The sequence below is a fragment of the Amphiprion ocellaris genome, chromosome 17, assembly GCF_022539595.1.
Source record: "Amphiprion ocellaris isolate individual 3 ecotype Okinawa chromosome 17, ASM2253959v1, whole genome shotgun sequence".
In the NCBI taxonomy this organism is placed as follows: domain Eukaryota; kingdom Metazoa; phylum Chordata; class Actinopteri; family Pomacentridae; genus Amphiprion; species Amphiprion ocellaris.
The window spans coordinates 2863117-2879800 of NC_072782.1; the positions used below are offsets into that span (position 1 = coordinate 2863117).

Sequence of the window (16684 nt, forward strand, 5' to 3'; positions counted from 1 at the left end):
GGATAAGAGATTCAATATGGACTCTCCACATTGAACTTGAAGACACTAATTTAATGAAAAAATTAGATTTTTTGTTCAGAACTGGCAACTGCATTCGATGGCATTCAACTGCGAGGGTGGTTTGCAGTACTAAACAAATTAGTTGCAAGTAGAACTGACTCAGTCCTTCACTGTTACCTTAAAAAGTAATACATGGGTCATCTGTTTTTTTAAATTACATAATAAACTGTCTCATTTCAGTCAATATTGATCTATACTGGTCATTTTAATGACCAATTTTTCATAAAGATGAGCAAATTTAACCACTTTAGCCACCTATTAAGCTACACAGGCTATAATTTTAACAAGAAATAGTCAACAAATTGAGTTGGTATCTACTTTTAAATATCTCAGATTTTTAATTGATTTGTCTTTAAAGGAGCACATTCAGTATATGGCAAAAAACCCCAAACTGAATCTCTTATTAGGATTTTATTACAGAAACAAGTCTTGCTTTTCTTTTTGCGTGAAACGGAAATTGGTGGAAACAACCTTTTTGCCTGTTATTGACTATGGAGATGTGATGGACATGAAGGCTTCTGCTAATTGTCTTAGCATGCTGGATAGTGTGCACCATGGTTTCATTATCAAATGTGGTCCCCTTACTAAACACCCAACGTCTCAGTCATTGGTGTTTATTTACAGAACCATTCTGGGTACTGTTCCTTCCTATTTGTCTTTAAACAAGCAAACATGGAAAACACAATCTCCGATCTATGGATATTCGGCAATTAGTCATCTCCAAAGTACGATCTGAACTGGGCAAGAAAGCATCTAATGCTTGGAATAAATTACAATCTCAACTTCAACTTTAAGTCCTTGTTACACTGAATGAGTTTACAGTTCTGGCGAAACCATTACAGTCACTTCGTCTGTGTGCAAGTTTTAATGTTGTTTATTTTATCTGCTGTTTCCTCTTTTTAATGTGATTTTGCTGCTGTCCTCTTGGCCAGGTCTCCGTTGTAAAGGACATTTCTAATCTCAGTGGGATTAACCTGGTTAAATAAATGCTAAATAAATAAAAAGCTAAATAATTTAAATGATGAAACGACAATGAAAGACACACAAGCAAATAAATGCACACACATTAATAAAAATGGATAAGGATAAAGAAATAATGCCAACTTGAGACACTAAACCAAGGATGTCAAACTCATTTTAGTTCAGGGGCCACATTTAGCCCAATTTGATCTCAAGTGGGCCAGACCAGTAAAATCTGAGCATAATAACCTATAAATAACAACAAAAAGTCAAAAAGCAAGACATAATATTACAAAAACGAGACACAAAATGACAAAAACGAGAAACAAAGCAACAAAATCGTAAGACAAACAACAAAAGTCAGACAAAAAAACGACAAAATATTACAAAAATGAGACAAAATGACAAAAGAACAATGAGCAGTCTAGTACTTTATCATCAAAACAACTTGTCATGGTCTAGAAATTATTTTAAATTTATAGTTTTACAAGTTTACAATCTGCAGTTAATGTCTTCTCTGGAATTTTTTCACTTTGAGGGCCGGATTGGACCCTCTGGAGGGCCGGTTTTGGCCCGCAGGCCGCATGTTTGACAACCCTGCACTAAACGAAGACAGCAAGTAAAACCAAGAGGCACATGTAAGGCATAAGAATGGAGGATTTGCTCATGCAACTGAACTTTGCATTTCCTATATGTGTTTTAATGGCAGTCTAATGCACTTAAATGCATTCTATTCCACTAATGTTTGTATTGCTATTGATGAAGCGTCTATCTAGCATCTACATATTGCTATCATGTTACGACCTATGTAGGAGAGCAACAAAATATAAATCCTCATCTCTCAATCACTATGTATGAAAATGTCAATGGTACAATTTAATGTAGTTTATCATTTTCAGTGACCTTAAGAAACAAAAAATAAGAACATTTGTACACAGAGCATTACAGTTGTGATACAGTGAGACGAGGAAGATCAAGAAAGCAGTTGATGAGACAGGATGGAGGAAGGAGAAGAAAGAGATGGAGTAGGAGGAAAAACAGAACAGAGATGGGAGGATAGAAAGATACAATAAGCTGAGAGACAGAAGGATAGCTGGTGGAGAAACGCAATGAGGGCACCGTGAATGAACAAACAGTCGCTACATTTTCCTTCCTTCCATCTCGAGTTTAAAATTGAATTAGCAATGAAGTATTTATACAAGTGCAGTGTGGATTTTCCAACTCAATGCCTCTGTACAGTAGACCAGTGGAGGATAGAGCAGAGGAACACAGAGCACTGTTGATTTGGGTCTTTTTGCGACATACATGTAACAGGCATGATGACATCTTTACAGCCCAAAACACAGGATCACACTCACTGAGGGAGAATTAGAGTGAAAGTAGGAGAACAAGCAGCTGAGGCATGACAAGGATTTAGAGTCGACAGAGGAGCAGCACTCAGTTTTTGTTTGCTTCTAGCTGTCTCTCCTTGCTGTCGCGTTCCCAGTCTGGCTGCCATCGATGAGTGCTGATGCAAGGATCTGTCGGATCAGAGAGTGTGAAGTGATACTGGTGAATGAATGGCAGCCGGTTTTCACAGGGATGTTTGGAAACCGCTGATGTTACACAAGAATTTCAGCTTTTTCTGTAGTTTACAGCTTGAAAACCAACACTGTTTACGAGAAGAAGTGTCTGTTGTTCAACCTCATCACTTTGATTTTGCCTGGATGTGTGTGAACATGAGCGCTGTCCACCATGTAGGATTGGTTTTTGACTGATGAGGACTGAGGAGGGAAGAGCCATTCCATCTGCCATCGGACAGCAATCCAAGTGACACATGACGCCGCTTCCCACCATGCACATACGTGTTCAAACGCACATACGCGCACACAATTCAACCATCTACACAAATGCATTCTTCAATGGATGGATTGCATTAAGCTTATTTATCACACTTTTCACACCTCAAAACTTTAGGCTGATGTTCCAAATCGGCATCACATGGTTTAAGTATTTGTACTTTCTCAATCATTTTTGATAGAATTTGGTTGTAGTAAGCAGCTCACAAGCACAAAAATGGCAACAACTTCCATTAAAAAGGAACTAACGTTAACCTAAAGTCTTTTGTATTGACAGTAGGGGGGAGTTGCTTCCCCAAGCGAAGGAGCTCAAGTATCTCAGGATCTTGTTCAATAGTGATGGGAAAATGGAGTGAGAGATGGACAGGTGGATTGGTGCGGCATCAGCAGTAATGCAGACGTTGTACCGAACCGTCGTGGTGAAGAGGGAGCTGAGTCGCACGGAGAAGCTCTCAATTTACCATCCATCTACGTTCCAACCCTCACCTATGGTCATGAGCTCTGGGTAGTGACCAAAAGAACGGGATCGTGGATACAAGCGGCTGAAATGAGCTTCCTCTGTGGGGTAGCTGGGCTCAGCCTTAGAGATATGGTTGAGAGGAGCTAGTTCACGTCGAAAGGAGCCAGTTGAGGTGGTTTGGATATCTGATTCGGATGCCTCCGGAGAGTCTTCCTTTGGAGGTTTTCCGAACACGTCCACCTGGGAGGAGACCCCAGGGTAGACCCAGAACTCACTGGAGGGATTATATATCTCATCTGGCCTGGGAACACCTCTGGATCCCCAAGGAAGAGCTGGAAAGCGTCGCTCGGGGGAGGGAGGTTTGGAATGACCTGCTTCATCTGCTGCCTCCGCGACCCAGCCTCAGATAAGTGGAAGAAAATGGATGGATGGATGGATGGATGGATGGATGGATGGATGGATGGATGGATGGATGGATGGATGGATGGATGGATGGATGGATGGATGGATGGATGGATGGCGTATGCACCAATAAACACCTCCTGAAACATCTCTCTGAAACAGTCTCAACCCAAACCGAACAATATAATCTTTGTGTTGTAAAGTTGTGTCCATTCCTGGTTTGCCGTTAGACAGAATATGTATCAAATCCAGCTTTGTGATGAATACACAGCTGCACATTTTCAAAAGCTTTATAATCACAATGACAGGATGCACAAGAAGCAATGAAAAATATCTCACACCAAGACTACCACCACACAAAATCCTCAACTTTTGATCAAGCATTGTGTCCATTAGCCATCCCAGGAAAGCGATGGAGTCGGGGTGTGCCTGCCTGAGAGTGGCTGCTTCCGTGCATTAGTGGGCTCCTGTAGGCCACATGATCCATGCAGACCTTGAGAAACACTAATTCCATTACATAATGCCCAGCTACAGCTCTAAGTGTGTGTGAGTGTGTGCTCTTTGTCTGCGTATCAGTGTGTGTGGCATTGTGCCAGTCTGCATCACTTTCCCTTTTCCTCTAATGATTCTTTGGAATTAACGACGTTCACATGATTTGGCTAACGACCAGTGATGAGTCCAGCGCATCCCTCATGTTAGGTATATCCATATGTAGGTCAGCTGTGAAAATCAGACGTCTTTTGTAGCTGCTGTATATTTTAGAAGCCCCTTTTGATGTAAAGTGGAACATCGTGGTATGCAAGATAAATATCTGAAGAATTTGGAAAACAACTTCTGTCTGACTCATGTTTTGTTATTGATTTAGTTTTAGTCTCATCAGATGTTCTGTGAGCTGAAATTAAACTCGGCATCCACATAAATCTCGGACCAAACAGAGCAGTTTCAGTGTAGATAAAGCAACAAGCTGTTTTCCCTCCAGCGTTTTCTGTCTAGCTGGCAATCTGTGCAGCAAGTTAGATGTTTTCATCACCAACTAAGGCATGTCTCAATCCATCTCCTGACCCTCTTCATCATCGTACCATGTACAGTGTCACACCGTAATCACCATGGCAACATTTGTCACTTCAGCCCGCCTGCTGGGTGACCTCGGGGTCATGATAAACTTTGCCTAAAGATTTAAAGCTGTTGCTCCTCACTCTGCATGCCACTGCTTCACATTGGGTGGCCTTGCTAACAGCAGTGATGGATGAACTAAGTAACGGGTACAGGCTGGGAGATGAGCTGTGACTCCTGAGAAAGTCACACAAACCAGACAACAGATTTATCTAATGAGCCGTCGGCACAGATGCTAGTGTTGGAAAAGAATATCCAAATTGCACAGTATATCTGTTAAATACAACCCAAAGGAGAAATTTTGATTTGAATCTCACATCTGACTCACAGTTTGAGTTTAAATAGGTACCCTTATTGTTCTATTATTCAATATTTCTAAAGAAGAACTTGTATACAACTAACAAATGTGAATTATATTACATTATATGTAAAGAATTTTCTTCTATTCATGCACTAAAGCCATAAATGTACCAGAATTGCATGTTGACAGCCAACAATGGGCAGCAAAGTTTCGCATTAATGGAGCAAATCTATCAAAGGTGTCAAACAAGGCCTGCTTATCTAAAATCACTCTGATCTCCAGATCAAAATATGTGACAGAGTCGAGTCCTAGATACGCCCTCAGAGAGGTCTGATAAATATCGGCCATCATGCTTCTATTCTGGAATCATCCGTGTTGTTTGAGCAGGTACGGATCCAGGGCAACATCAGATACAGTATCAGAGCAGGTGCTCGGCTAGCACACAGTAGTGGTGTTAGATAGATGGGTAGCTCTGATCTCAAATGCGGTGTAATCCAAGGCAGCCAGGTAAATATAGCCTGTGGCTGCTTCGGGCTGGGCAGAGTGCTGCTTTGCTCGACCTTGGCTCATCCTACCCTCCCTTTTCCTCAGAGGGAATGAAAAGGCACTGGCCAGCACCACTATTCTCCTTACTGTTGTCTTACAAACATACATGTCTCTAAAAACGATCAAAACGTGATCCAGTGTAGAAACTTTTATCATATTTTACACAATTTGAAATAGAATTCAATTAATTTGCACTGAAATGAACGAGTAAAAATGTACATAATGTAAAAAATATTAGGTTACAAGTTCCCACTAAAGTCAGCAACTGCAGACTTGAGATTCAATGTTTTAATGTTATTTGCTCCCTTGGGGCAAAAACACGAATTCAGCTTTAAACAAAAGTGCAACAGCAACATCAAAAACCCGCATGAAATCACATTTGAAGCCCGATTCCTAAACACAGCACACAGAGGCCCGTTAGATTCAAAATGTCTGACAGGAACAGTTCAAATCAAAACATTCAAGCATGAATAAAGGTTCAGGCAGAACCCTGTGATGCAGTGAGTGATTATAGGCCAGTTCATGCCAAATTCTGTGACTGCGTGAAGTGTACACACTGCTAACATGCTGACTGCACATCTGCCAGGAAAAAATGGAGCTTAAAGCAAATGCTTGGTATGAGACGAGACTGTACAAGCAATACCTTTAAAATGTATCATTACAAGAATTATAAAGGCAGTAGTGGCTGCTGGTGCTTAGATTTGAACACAGCCAGAAGTTCTAAGTTCTCCAGAAGTCCTGCGCTACATCCGCTCACTGTGTACCTCAGGAATAATCACACTGACAAGGTGCTACAGTCCAGTGTGTGACCAGCTGCTGTATCCTGGTAAAAGTGCAAAGTCACAGCCCTGTGTGGATTCCTGTGTTCCATACGACGGATGATGCAGCCATCTGTGTAGAAGACCGATAAGCTCTTACTTTAGTATGACGCTGACGCTGTCAAAGCCGTACTGGAATCATAAATTGGCCTGAAGCTGTTTTCATACATTGGAAAAATTACTATGAATTACCTAGATGATCGATTAAATTGCATCTAAAGCTTTGGCATGTAAAAATAGACCAGCAAGGACTAATTTTCCCCTTGGCTAAAATATTTGGATTTATTTATACAGATTATGCAACTTTTAATGACCAAAGTTAGCAATCAGTGAAAACTATTTGATGTCATTATACCATGTGTTGTTTTGCACGAGGACCAAATGGGCAGAGAGGCAGAGAGAGATAGAAGAGAGTTTTGGCTAATTAGTGTTGGGTATCCATAAGGTTACATAAAAGTGGAATGAGATACCCTGCAGGCCTGGTATTTCACTCACATGCACACACACAGTTCCGTTGCAAACATGGGCAAGCACGCACACACACACACACACACACACACACACACACACACACACACACACACACACACACACACACACACACACACACACACATGCATGCACAAAGAGCACACACTATCCATTAACAGATCTTTGGATGCATTGTTTTAAGTGCAGGCCTGGAGGAAACAGAGAAATGCACAGGGCCTGAGGAGTCTCCTGCTGAACTACTACGATAAAAGGTTCCACGTCCCAGATTAGTTTAAGTCACTGGCTACAGAACGGGACATGAACTAATGAACTACAGTTTAAAGACGACCCAGTATTTTCATGAACCTTCTAAGCCCCAATATTTCATTCTTATACATTACAATTTTGTCTTAGCCGTGTACCCTATAAAGCAGGGGTGTCCAACATGCGGCCCGCGGGCCCAAAGTGGTCCTCCAGAGGGTCCAATCCGGCCCGCAAAGTGTAAAAATTCCAGAGAAGACATTAACTGCAGATTGGAAATTAGTAAAACTATAAATTTAAAATTCTAGACCATGACAAGTTGTTTTGATCATAAAGTAAAATACTAGATTGCTCATTGTTTTTTTTGGGTCTCATTTTTGTCATATTTTGTCTTGTTTTGGTTGTTTTGCCTTTTTTTATCTGACTTTTGTCGTTTGTCTCACGTTTTTGTCGTTTTGTTTCCTTTTTGTCTTGCTTGGGTTTTTTGTTTTATTTTTGTCATTTTGTATTTTGCTTTATTCTCTGTTTTGTGTGTTGTTTTTGTCATCTTGTGTTTTGTCTTACTTGTGTTGTCCATTTTTGTTGTTTTGTAACTTTTTTGTCAATTTTTTTGTCTCTTTCTTGTTTTGTTGCGTTTTGTTTGTCTCATTTTTGTCATTTTGTCTCTTGTTTTTGTAATATTTTGTCTTGTTTTTGTTGTTTGTTGTCTATTTTTTTGTCTGGCTTTTGTAGTTTTGATCATAAAGTAAAATACTGTATCATCAGTTCCAGATAGATGTGACTAAATATTGTGTTTCTTTGTAGACACTCTGTGATCTGGAAGTTGTAATGTGGAAATGATAAACTGAAGCTGAATGTTGCTGAAATTGATTTTATTTTTCTTAAGAAATTTCTGGTTGTTCATAATGTTTTGTAAAAAGATAATTCCTTAAATGTGAACATTTTGAGAATGTACTTTTTTGCACTAAAACAAAGGAAATATTAGGAGTTGTGGTTATTTATAGGTTGTTATGCTGTGATTTTGCTGGTTCGGTCCACTTGAGATCAAATTGGGCTGAATGCGGCCTCTGAACTAAAATGAATAGATAATTGCATTGCACTATAGCTCATTATGCTCCAAGTAAACATTTGTTTCCAACTTATTTAGTCGTGTACCAAGCTGGAATAGAAATTTGCATGTTTGTTGCTGCAATTCATAAGGTCAAATCTGCAAGGGAGTGTTGGGGGGGTGGCCCTGTTTTAGTGGAACATTTACATGCAGGGAGGCGTCATTAAAAAGGTTAATTCACCAAAGGAAGCCTGTCTTATTGCATGATCCCAATGTTTGGCAAAACGTGACATTTTCTGCTGCTGTTTGGAAGTTGTTATTCTTGTTTTCTATAGCAAAGGGGATCACAGAAAGCAATATAAATGCCCGGTGAAATGTGGAAAAAGCATCTGTTGAGCCACACTACAATTCGATCAGCGGTGTCATACTGTGCCACTCATCTACCCATCACAGTAATATGGTGAGATATGCAGCAACGTACTCACAAAAGCAGGGAAGAAGAAGACCACAGGGTAGTAAAAATGGATTTAAGAAAGGTTAAATTTTAAAATCAGGACAAGCGAAGCGCACTTGACATGTTTGTTAAATCTCACAGATATACACAATGCATTTTGGTGGATACTTTCAAAAATATAATAGCTTTTTTTCCCAAGAAAACTCTACAGGGCACCTGTAAACTTAGATTAACTTAATAACGTTCTGAAATTGTCCGTGTCATCTGGTTAAAACGTTCTCTGCGAGTCGGCGCCTCTACTCAGCCATAGATCATCAGTGAGAAAAGAAGCTCCACCCTGTGACACCTCTGTGCATCCTTCAGTGGACCGAGTGTTTCTGTCACTCTAAAAACTCCAACATAGTGATACATCCTCTCTCTCTAGCCGACTGTCACATCAATTTCAGCGGCCACATTTGCCGGTTAAAGCTTCACTCACACCATATCAATAATTTAGGATGATCGACTCGATAATTTTGAACCCAGTATTTGGACAAAGTAGCTCGTGAAAAAATAATGTGAGTGCTTGAGGTCCAGAGCTTGTATTTTAGTGTGACAGATACATATTTTAATCAATATTTGTGTAAATATATGCAGTAGATTAAACTCAGGGTCAAAAAACTTGACTGTAATTAAAAGCTGCATGAATCAGTGACGGTCCAAGGAGTCCTAAAGATTAAATTTCACAAGCCAAACTTAACTAAAAACATAATAAACCATGCTCTTATGTGTCATTTCAGTTCACTTCAACTGCATTTCTGCCCTTGCTCTATTCTCAAAGTGCATGATTTTAATTTTTTCTAATTTGTGTGAGGAAAAAGTAGATGGTAGAGGAGAAGTAGATGAGAAAGTTTTGTTTTTTTTCTAGCATTCACCTCAGCCAGCAGAGCTATTTCCTCTGCAGATTCCCTATAACCACATTACTGTCCAGCCTGTCCAGAGCTGTGATCGGATCTTAGTTGGCACTTTAGTGGATAACCTTTGGGCAAGGGGAGGAGTAGGGAAGAAAGATCCCATGCTGCCGAGTTTGATTTACATCCAGCGGAGCCAATTAACATCCCGAGAACATTAAGAACTGCCTGTGCCTCCTCTTCCCCTCTCCGTCTCTTTGACTCACTCCCTCTGGGTGCATAGCAACAATCTACTGAAGGAAGAAAGACAGATTCAGATGGAGACGCACTGCGAAGAGCCACGGTTTATGATTGAGGTGAAGGTGAGGCAGAGAGGCCAATCAGTCAGGAGCAGTGAAGCAGAGATGGGTCTTTGCCGTAAACTCTTCCTTATTGCTCCCTAAAGCTTGTGACCACCAGCAGACTACGGCGACACTGATACTCCACTTTTGTTCCTTTCTAATTTAAAAATTTCAAAAACACACATAGATGAGCATAGACAAAACTGTATGCCTGTGAAAGTACAACAGAAAAGGACGAGAAAGGCTGTTACTCTCTTACATTCTGCAAACTGTGTAAAGAAAAAGACCAGGAGCAGGTGTGCAGCAAAAAGAAAATAGCAACGTTTGCAAAGTTGCCACTGTGCACATTTGTTCCATCAAAAGAAAATTTAAAATACACTCCTTGGGGGAAATTATTGGGGAAAAATACACATAATCATATCATTACAACAAAGGAACAAGTCAGACAGGTCTCCAGGAGTTTGCCACACAACAATGATTAACTCAGTGGACCTGCCTGTAATATGATATTTATTCTGGAAATTATGTAAGAAGAGGTTGTCTTTGCACTTGACAGACTGCAAAAAAACACAATAAATAAATAAATAAATAAATAAATAAAATAAAAATATTATGACCTATTACCTCCCACACTGCCTGTAGGCACCAAGGTCCTATTATCAGACTAGAACTTGTTTTATGACTCTTATCAAGGTTGTTTTCTCTTGACTAGATCCTTGCTTGTGTTGTATCTACTCTCAGATATACGTCGCTTTGGATAAAAGCTAAATGAAATTATAGAATTGTGTTATATTCTGAGACTAAACAATTCTGAATGTCTGATGTCAACTATGGTGAGTGTTTTCCATTTATAGCATGTCTTGTAAAGCCAGTCAGCTCTAGAAGTGTTTGATCTGTTTGTGAATTTTTTTTTTTTTTGACAGATGAGACAAAGTCATGACAACTGAAGTGTCTAATAATGAGGGTCACTCTGTGTGAGGTCAACTGCATGTCTGTTTAATGTCAGACTTTGCAAAACTGAATAATTTCTGTAAAACCGAAAAGACACGACCACCTTTCTTTGATCTTATTTTGTCGTCGTCAGCTGTGGCTGACATTATTCAAACTGTGTTTCACTGCTAAAGGTCACACATGCAGGCATTTCCAAAGCAACGGCAGCTTACGTTACTGTTGTGAGTCCTGCTCCTCACTGCTAGTGTTGGTGGTGTTTGACAGGCAGCAGAGGAAACACATTTCTTCATTTCACAGTTTAGGCATTTAACACATCATACAAAAGCCACAATCTGAATTCGCCAAATAAATTTGACATTTTTTTCCAGGTCTGAATTAGAGTTTTTGCTGATATTTTTGGCAGTAGAGTGAAGCCAAAAGGATTTCCAAGGCCTCTTTACCAATGAACAAAGTTAGAAAGCAGTTTTGAATCTAATAATCATGAATTAAATCTTAAACATAGCTGCTTCATAGGTTCTTCAACAGTAAAAATGGGCATAAACAACTGAAGTTATGAAATTAACCATGAGTGGATGGTTAGTTAAGTTCTGCCTTTTATATCGCCAATTATATGTAAGACAAAATAGCAGTGATATTCTTGGTTTTAAGTGTGAGCTCAAATTGTTTTTTTCTCACTGGTAATGATGTCTAAAATATTCAAACAGCGCTCATTAAATTAGTTATTTAGAACCTCTTTGCTAGTCTCAAATGACACACCGTACCCAGACCAAACTAATCATACATTTTTTAAAAATCCAAAAATGTAGTGTCAAACACAGTGAAACACAGCAAAGCAGAAGAGCAGATTAGAACGTTGGCCTCACATAACCTAATGTCGGCCTCAGCCCCGCAGCAGCACCGCCCCGAGACACGACATTCATATTTGCTTACTGGGGGCGGCATGGCTCAGTGGGTAGAGTGGCTGTCTTGTAACCGTAGGGTTACCGGTTCGATCCCTGGCCTAGAGAGCTCATGTCCAGGTGTCCCTGAGCAAGGCACCGAACCCTTAACTGCTTCTGATGGGTCGTGGTTAGCGCCTTGCATGGCAACTTCCGCCATCATTGTGTGACTGTGACGTATGATGTGAAGCGCTTTGGGTATTGCTTCAGGTATAGTAAAGCACTTTATAAATATAGACCATTTACCGTTTACTAAGGTTCCGACTGCTCAGCGAACTTCTGTAACAAGCAAACACAACGCTACGCAACAGGACTGTATCACATTCACAGAAAACAGACACTGGATTTTGGACGATATCCGATATAATGATATTTTCAAGCTCATTTTAGCTGATTGTACATTTATTTTTGCACACATTCAAGCCTCACCTGCAGCAGAACAAACATGTGAATTAAACTACCTCAGCTTACATGTGAAATATGCCATATTTGTCTTCAAGTAACAAAAGTGTAAGCTTTTAACCTGATATGTGTTGTCTGTCAATGTTCATTTAATTTTAAAGCCATTATCGGCTGATACCAACATCATTGTGTATCACTAATGGAAAAATCTTGTAAATCTAATATGGTTGTCAAGCAACGCAGCTCACTGCAATCTTACCCACAATGATCTAATACAACCAGAGACTTTACAAGAGGTTAAACAGTAGAAAATGTCTCTTCAATTTCTGCTGCCCAACCAAATTTCACATACAGGGGGTCCTTGATGTACGTCGGAGTTCCATTCCTACAGATCGGCATAAGTCGATTTTCGCCGTAAGTCGGAACTCCGGCGAAAATCTAAACAAAGACGTTACGTGCATCAAGATATCGATCAGTTCTTCACAAAAGTCATGAATATCAACGACTTTCATGCCTTTATGAATCATTTTACAAGAAGAAAACAGAATATGTTGCACTGTTTTTACCATTTGAGTGTTTTATTATATCTAATGTCACTTCCATGGAGACGGCTTTCCTTTTCTTTGAAGCATCAGAAGAGTCTGACTTATGCTTGGGAGCCATAACAAAGGACAAAAAGTTAGTGAATGTAGCACAATCTAAGGTGGCATACAACCGGAGAATGTAGACAAAGCCGTCTTATAGTGCCGCGTGACGACGTATTCATCCGTTCCGCTCGCCAACTAGTTCCACATATCCACTTCCACTTAACCAGTTCTGACATAATGCTGAAACGCCGTAGGTCGAGGACGTCCTAAACTGAGGACTCCTTGTATTTTAGTTTGCCCATTTGTCAGGGCAATGTCACACAAAAATGAGAAACAAAGTAATATCAGGATTTACAGCATTCATACCTAAATAAAAATGTACTTTCATCCCATCATTAGGTGCACATGGAGATTTTCCCAACTGCTTTATGCTCAATCTTGAATGGTTGCCAACATCTTGGTCTGCCCATCACCACCAAAGCCACCATCTCGACCACTATGTTCATCATCTGGCTGAATGTTACATAACCTAAACAAAGTTAGTTTTACTGCAAAATCTTACTTGTAGTTCAGAAAAAAAACCAGAAACTTCATTTAAGTTGCCAAAATCAAACCCTGAGCTAACACTTACATAAAAAAGCAGGGGAGGAATGACTAGCTCAATTCATGATAATCAAAGATGAGTTATATAATCTTCACAAAATTGGCGTCCACACCATGTGGTCATTTTATTACTTTGTACAATTCCACTGTACTTTTTTTTTTTAAAGGACTGCTGCTCTAAACTGCAGATTTTTTTGTTTATGTAAGTACTCATTATGTGATACAAGTGACACTGTGTTACTGTAGAAAGAACAATATCTCACTACACCACCACGTTTTTGTCATTTATCCAGTTTTCTCAACAAGAAAAGCAAAACAAGCTAGTATCACAAGCCTCTCTGCTGTCGCAGAAACCTGAAAGTTTTGCATTCAGGGCATTCTTATTTTGATTTTATTGTGAAAAGAACGTTAAATGAGATTACACCCCTGTTGTACCAGCGCTTTCCTTTGTGTGTCCGCCTTTCTGACAAAAGCTCTGCTCCACACACTCACGTACACACATCTCCCATAGTGAATACATTAAGACCTGTTCCACATCACAGATATAATGCAATAGGTTCAGAAAGCAACTGAGAGCTGGAATTCCATTGAACACTAAGTCTAAGACCATTGATAATGCTGTAAATTCGACTAAGGGATAAATATCATTTTTTAATCAACTCAACGAGCACCTTTCACTACAGCATTCTCATAAATCATTTCGGTGCTGCCAAGCATGAGTGTGAGGCAACACAATCCTAATAAAATCTGCACCTAATGGCACAGAGAGAGCGGGAGAGCGCAGGAGGGAAGTGAGACGGGGGAATGAATGAGAGCTCCAATGCCTATAAGATCATATTCTGTCTGTGACAACACATTTAAATTCTCATTTTTGCAACCAAAAAGATAATACAAGCAGCAAATAATGCCATAAATAACCATTACCACAGATTACTCCTTGAAGAATACATGTAGCACAAGCCTGTCCCTAAAGATACACAGATACATTAAAATTGCATCTATTATTAGAGTGTACCTCCATTTTCCCCCTCCATTTTACATCTCCCCAAATGAAAAGAAAAAAATATGGGGGAAGACACCACATCTAAGAACAACACAGCTTCGTGGGAGAGCACTGAAAGCATGTTACTGGTGCTGGAATGCAGATAAATACGTGCAGCACAGAACTTGCATTGCATTCATTTGAATAAGCTGCACCCATGTAAGGCTGAAATCCCCTAGAATGCTTGTCAGGTGAAGCAAAAAGAAGGACATGTTCTGTTATTTAACCAACAGCGTATATTGGTCACACCTCCGATGGCACAACAGTCATCATGAGCCTCCTTTTTCTTCCCCTACAGCTTCATATCTGACAGAGCAGACACAACCTGTACCAGAGCGTATGTGCTTGACTGGTTAGCCTAAACACACAAGCACATGCACCAGCTGAGACCACAGGACCAACTGTGTAATTATACATGTGTAATTGCATCCTAACCAATCATGCACAATAGATGCAGTGAGAGAGAAACTGCAAGAGAGATAGAGGAAGGCGGGCAGAGGAGGAAAGATGGATGTGAGAATAACCGTCACCTCCCCTGTCTCCTGAGACAGCCAGCCATACCTTGCGCCTGCGGTCTCTGGATCGATTCCTCTTTTTTATCTTTTCCTCCTCCTTCTCCCTCTGCTCTTGGGCGGCGGCCTCTGCGAGGTCCTTGGTCTTGCGGAGCTGCTTGGCGGCTTGCGCCATGGTGCCGCTGCTACTGTTGCCGCTGCTCCAGTCGCCGTTGCTCCAGCCCTACCACAGGTCGTCCCTGCTTCCCCTTCCTGTGCCCCTCTGTCCCCTAAGCCCCGTCACTTACTACCTCCTCTCTGGCGGCCACCATGACATGTGTGCAGAAGGCGAGTGGTGGGAACGTCTGGCTCCAGATGTCTGTGCGTGGATAATGTTGATGCTACAGCAGCCACAAGACAGCCTCCAGCAGCCACAAAGAAAGATGCTACAGCTAGTGGTGCTGATGCTGCTGCCTGTGCCGCGGCTGCTACTCATCCAGTCAGCTAGCACTGCACTGAATCGCCTCCCCTCCCCCTTCTGTCTTTCCTACCTTCCTCCCTTCTCTCCTCTCTCCTCCCTCTGCTTGCAGAGACCAGTCACGCAGTTCTGTGTTGAGCACAGTGGGGATCCTGCTGCAGAGCTCCCTCTTCTTATCTGTCAAATGTCCTCTTCCTCCCGCTGCTCTGGATCCTTCTCCAGTTCTCTTCTCTCAGAGAGGCAATTTTCGTTCACAATAGCTGTTGTTCCACCTTGCATAAGTGAGGTACAGAAGATGAGGGTGCCAGAGCTGCGGAATGCCTTCAAATTATTTTTTTCTCACGTCTTCCCTCTCTCTGACCATGGCTTTTCCACGGCACCTCCCCCTGGAAACAGATGGAAAGGAAGAACAGAAGTGAGAGACATGGAAGCTTGTAAAATAAAAATAGATTTCTAATATACAGGCTGTGAGTGCTGACAGGAGGGTTGGTCACCTGATGGCTATCAAAAGCCAACGTTCAGGTAGCGTGGAGAGTCATATATTAACATCTACACCAGCCTACTTTCCTCATGTTTTAGTGTCAGAAGCAGAAATGGAGAAAAACATCAACGACATGAACGCCTCATAAAAACTGCATGTTCTCTCTCTCCCCTTTTATTCCACCACTTTACCTTTTCCTTCACATCAGGAGGGTATGCATGGATGTTTGATGCAGCAAGTCAGGAGCAGATGAGAAACTAGCAGCATTTTTGACAAATTAATGTGAAACCGAATACTTTTTAAGAGTAAATCCAATGAATCCTTAAAACTGTTTCATATTTGTTGCTGTCTATTTCTAAACTACATATTATTTAACACTAACGTCACACGGTTTTATATTTTGAGGTGTAATTAATGAGATTTTAGTCCTTTTTTCTGAACAGACTATGATTTAATGTAACAACCTAAATGTTTTGTCATTTTTCAGTGTGATCAAAACTCCCAAAAATCCCCAAATGGAAATGTCAAATGAATTACACCCAACAGGAAGTCAATGACAAAATGATATGATTCAACTGTTTGTTGTCACCTTAACAGCCACATTTTCTTGTCCACGTACTGTCTCTTTATTGCAGTGATATCATGCATTTGCCTTCTGTTACCCACTGTTCATCACCAGATGGAAGATCTACCGAGATCAAACTTGTTTGCTGCTTCTCTGTCCTTTTCATTCCCCCTTCCACCTCTG

At 40.6% G+C, this 16684-nt stretch overlaps 1 protein-coding gene across 8 annotated transcripts in view; it reads right to left on the minus strand.

Annotated features, from left to right (window-relative positions):
- Positions 1 to 16684, minus strand: part of LOC111565724 (ankyrin-1-like) — a 132200-nt gene that overhangs the window by 88014 nt on the left and 27502 nt on the right. For all 8 annotated transcript variants that reach the window (XM_055019066.1, XM_055019065.1, XM_055019064.1 and 5 more), the window contains exon 2: positions 15048 to 15841. In XM_055019066.1, the coding sequence (XP_054875041.1) occupies positions 15048 to 15173 (126 nt within the window). In that variant the 5' untranslated portion in view covers positions 15174 to 15841. The remainder of the gene's footprint in view (positions 1 to 15047; positions 15842 to 16684) is intronic.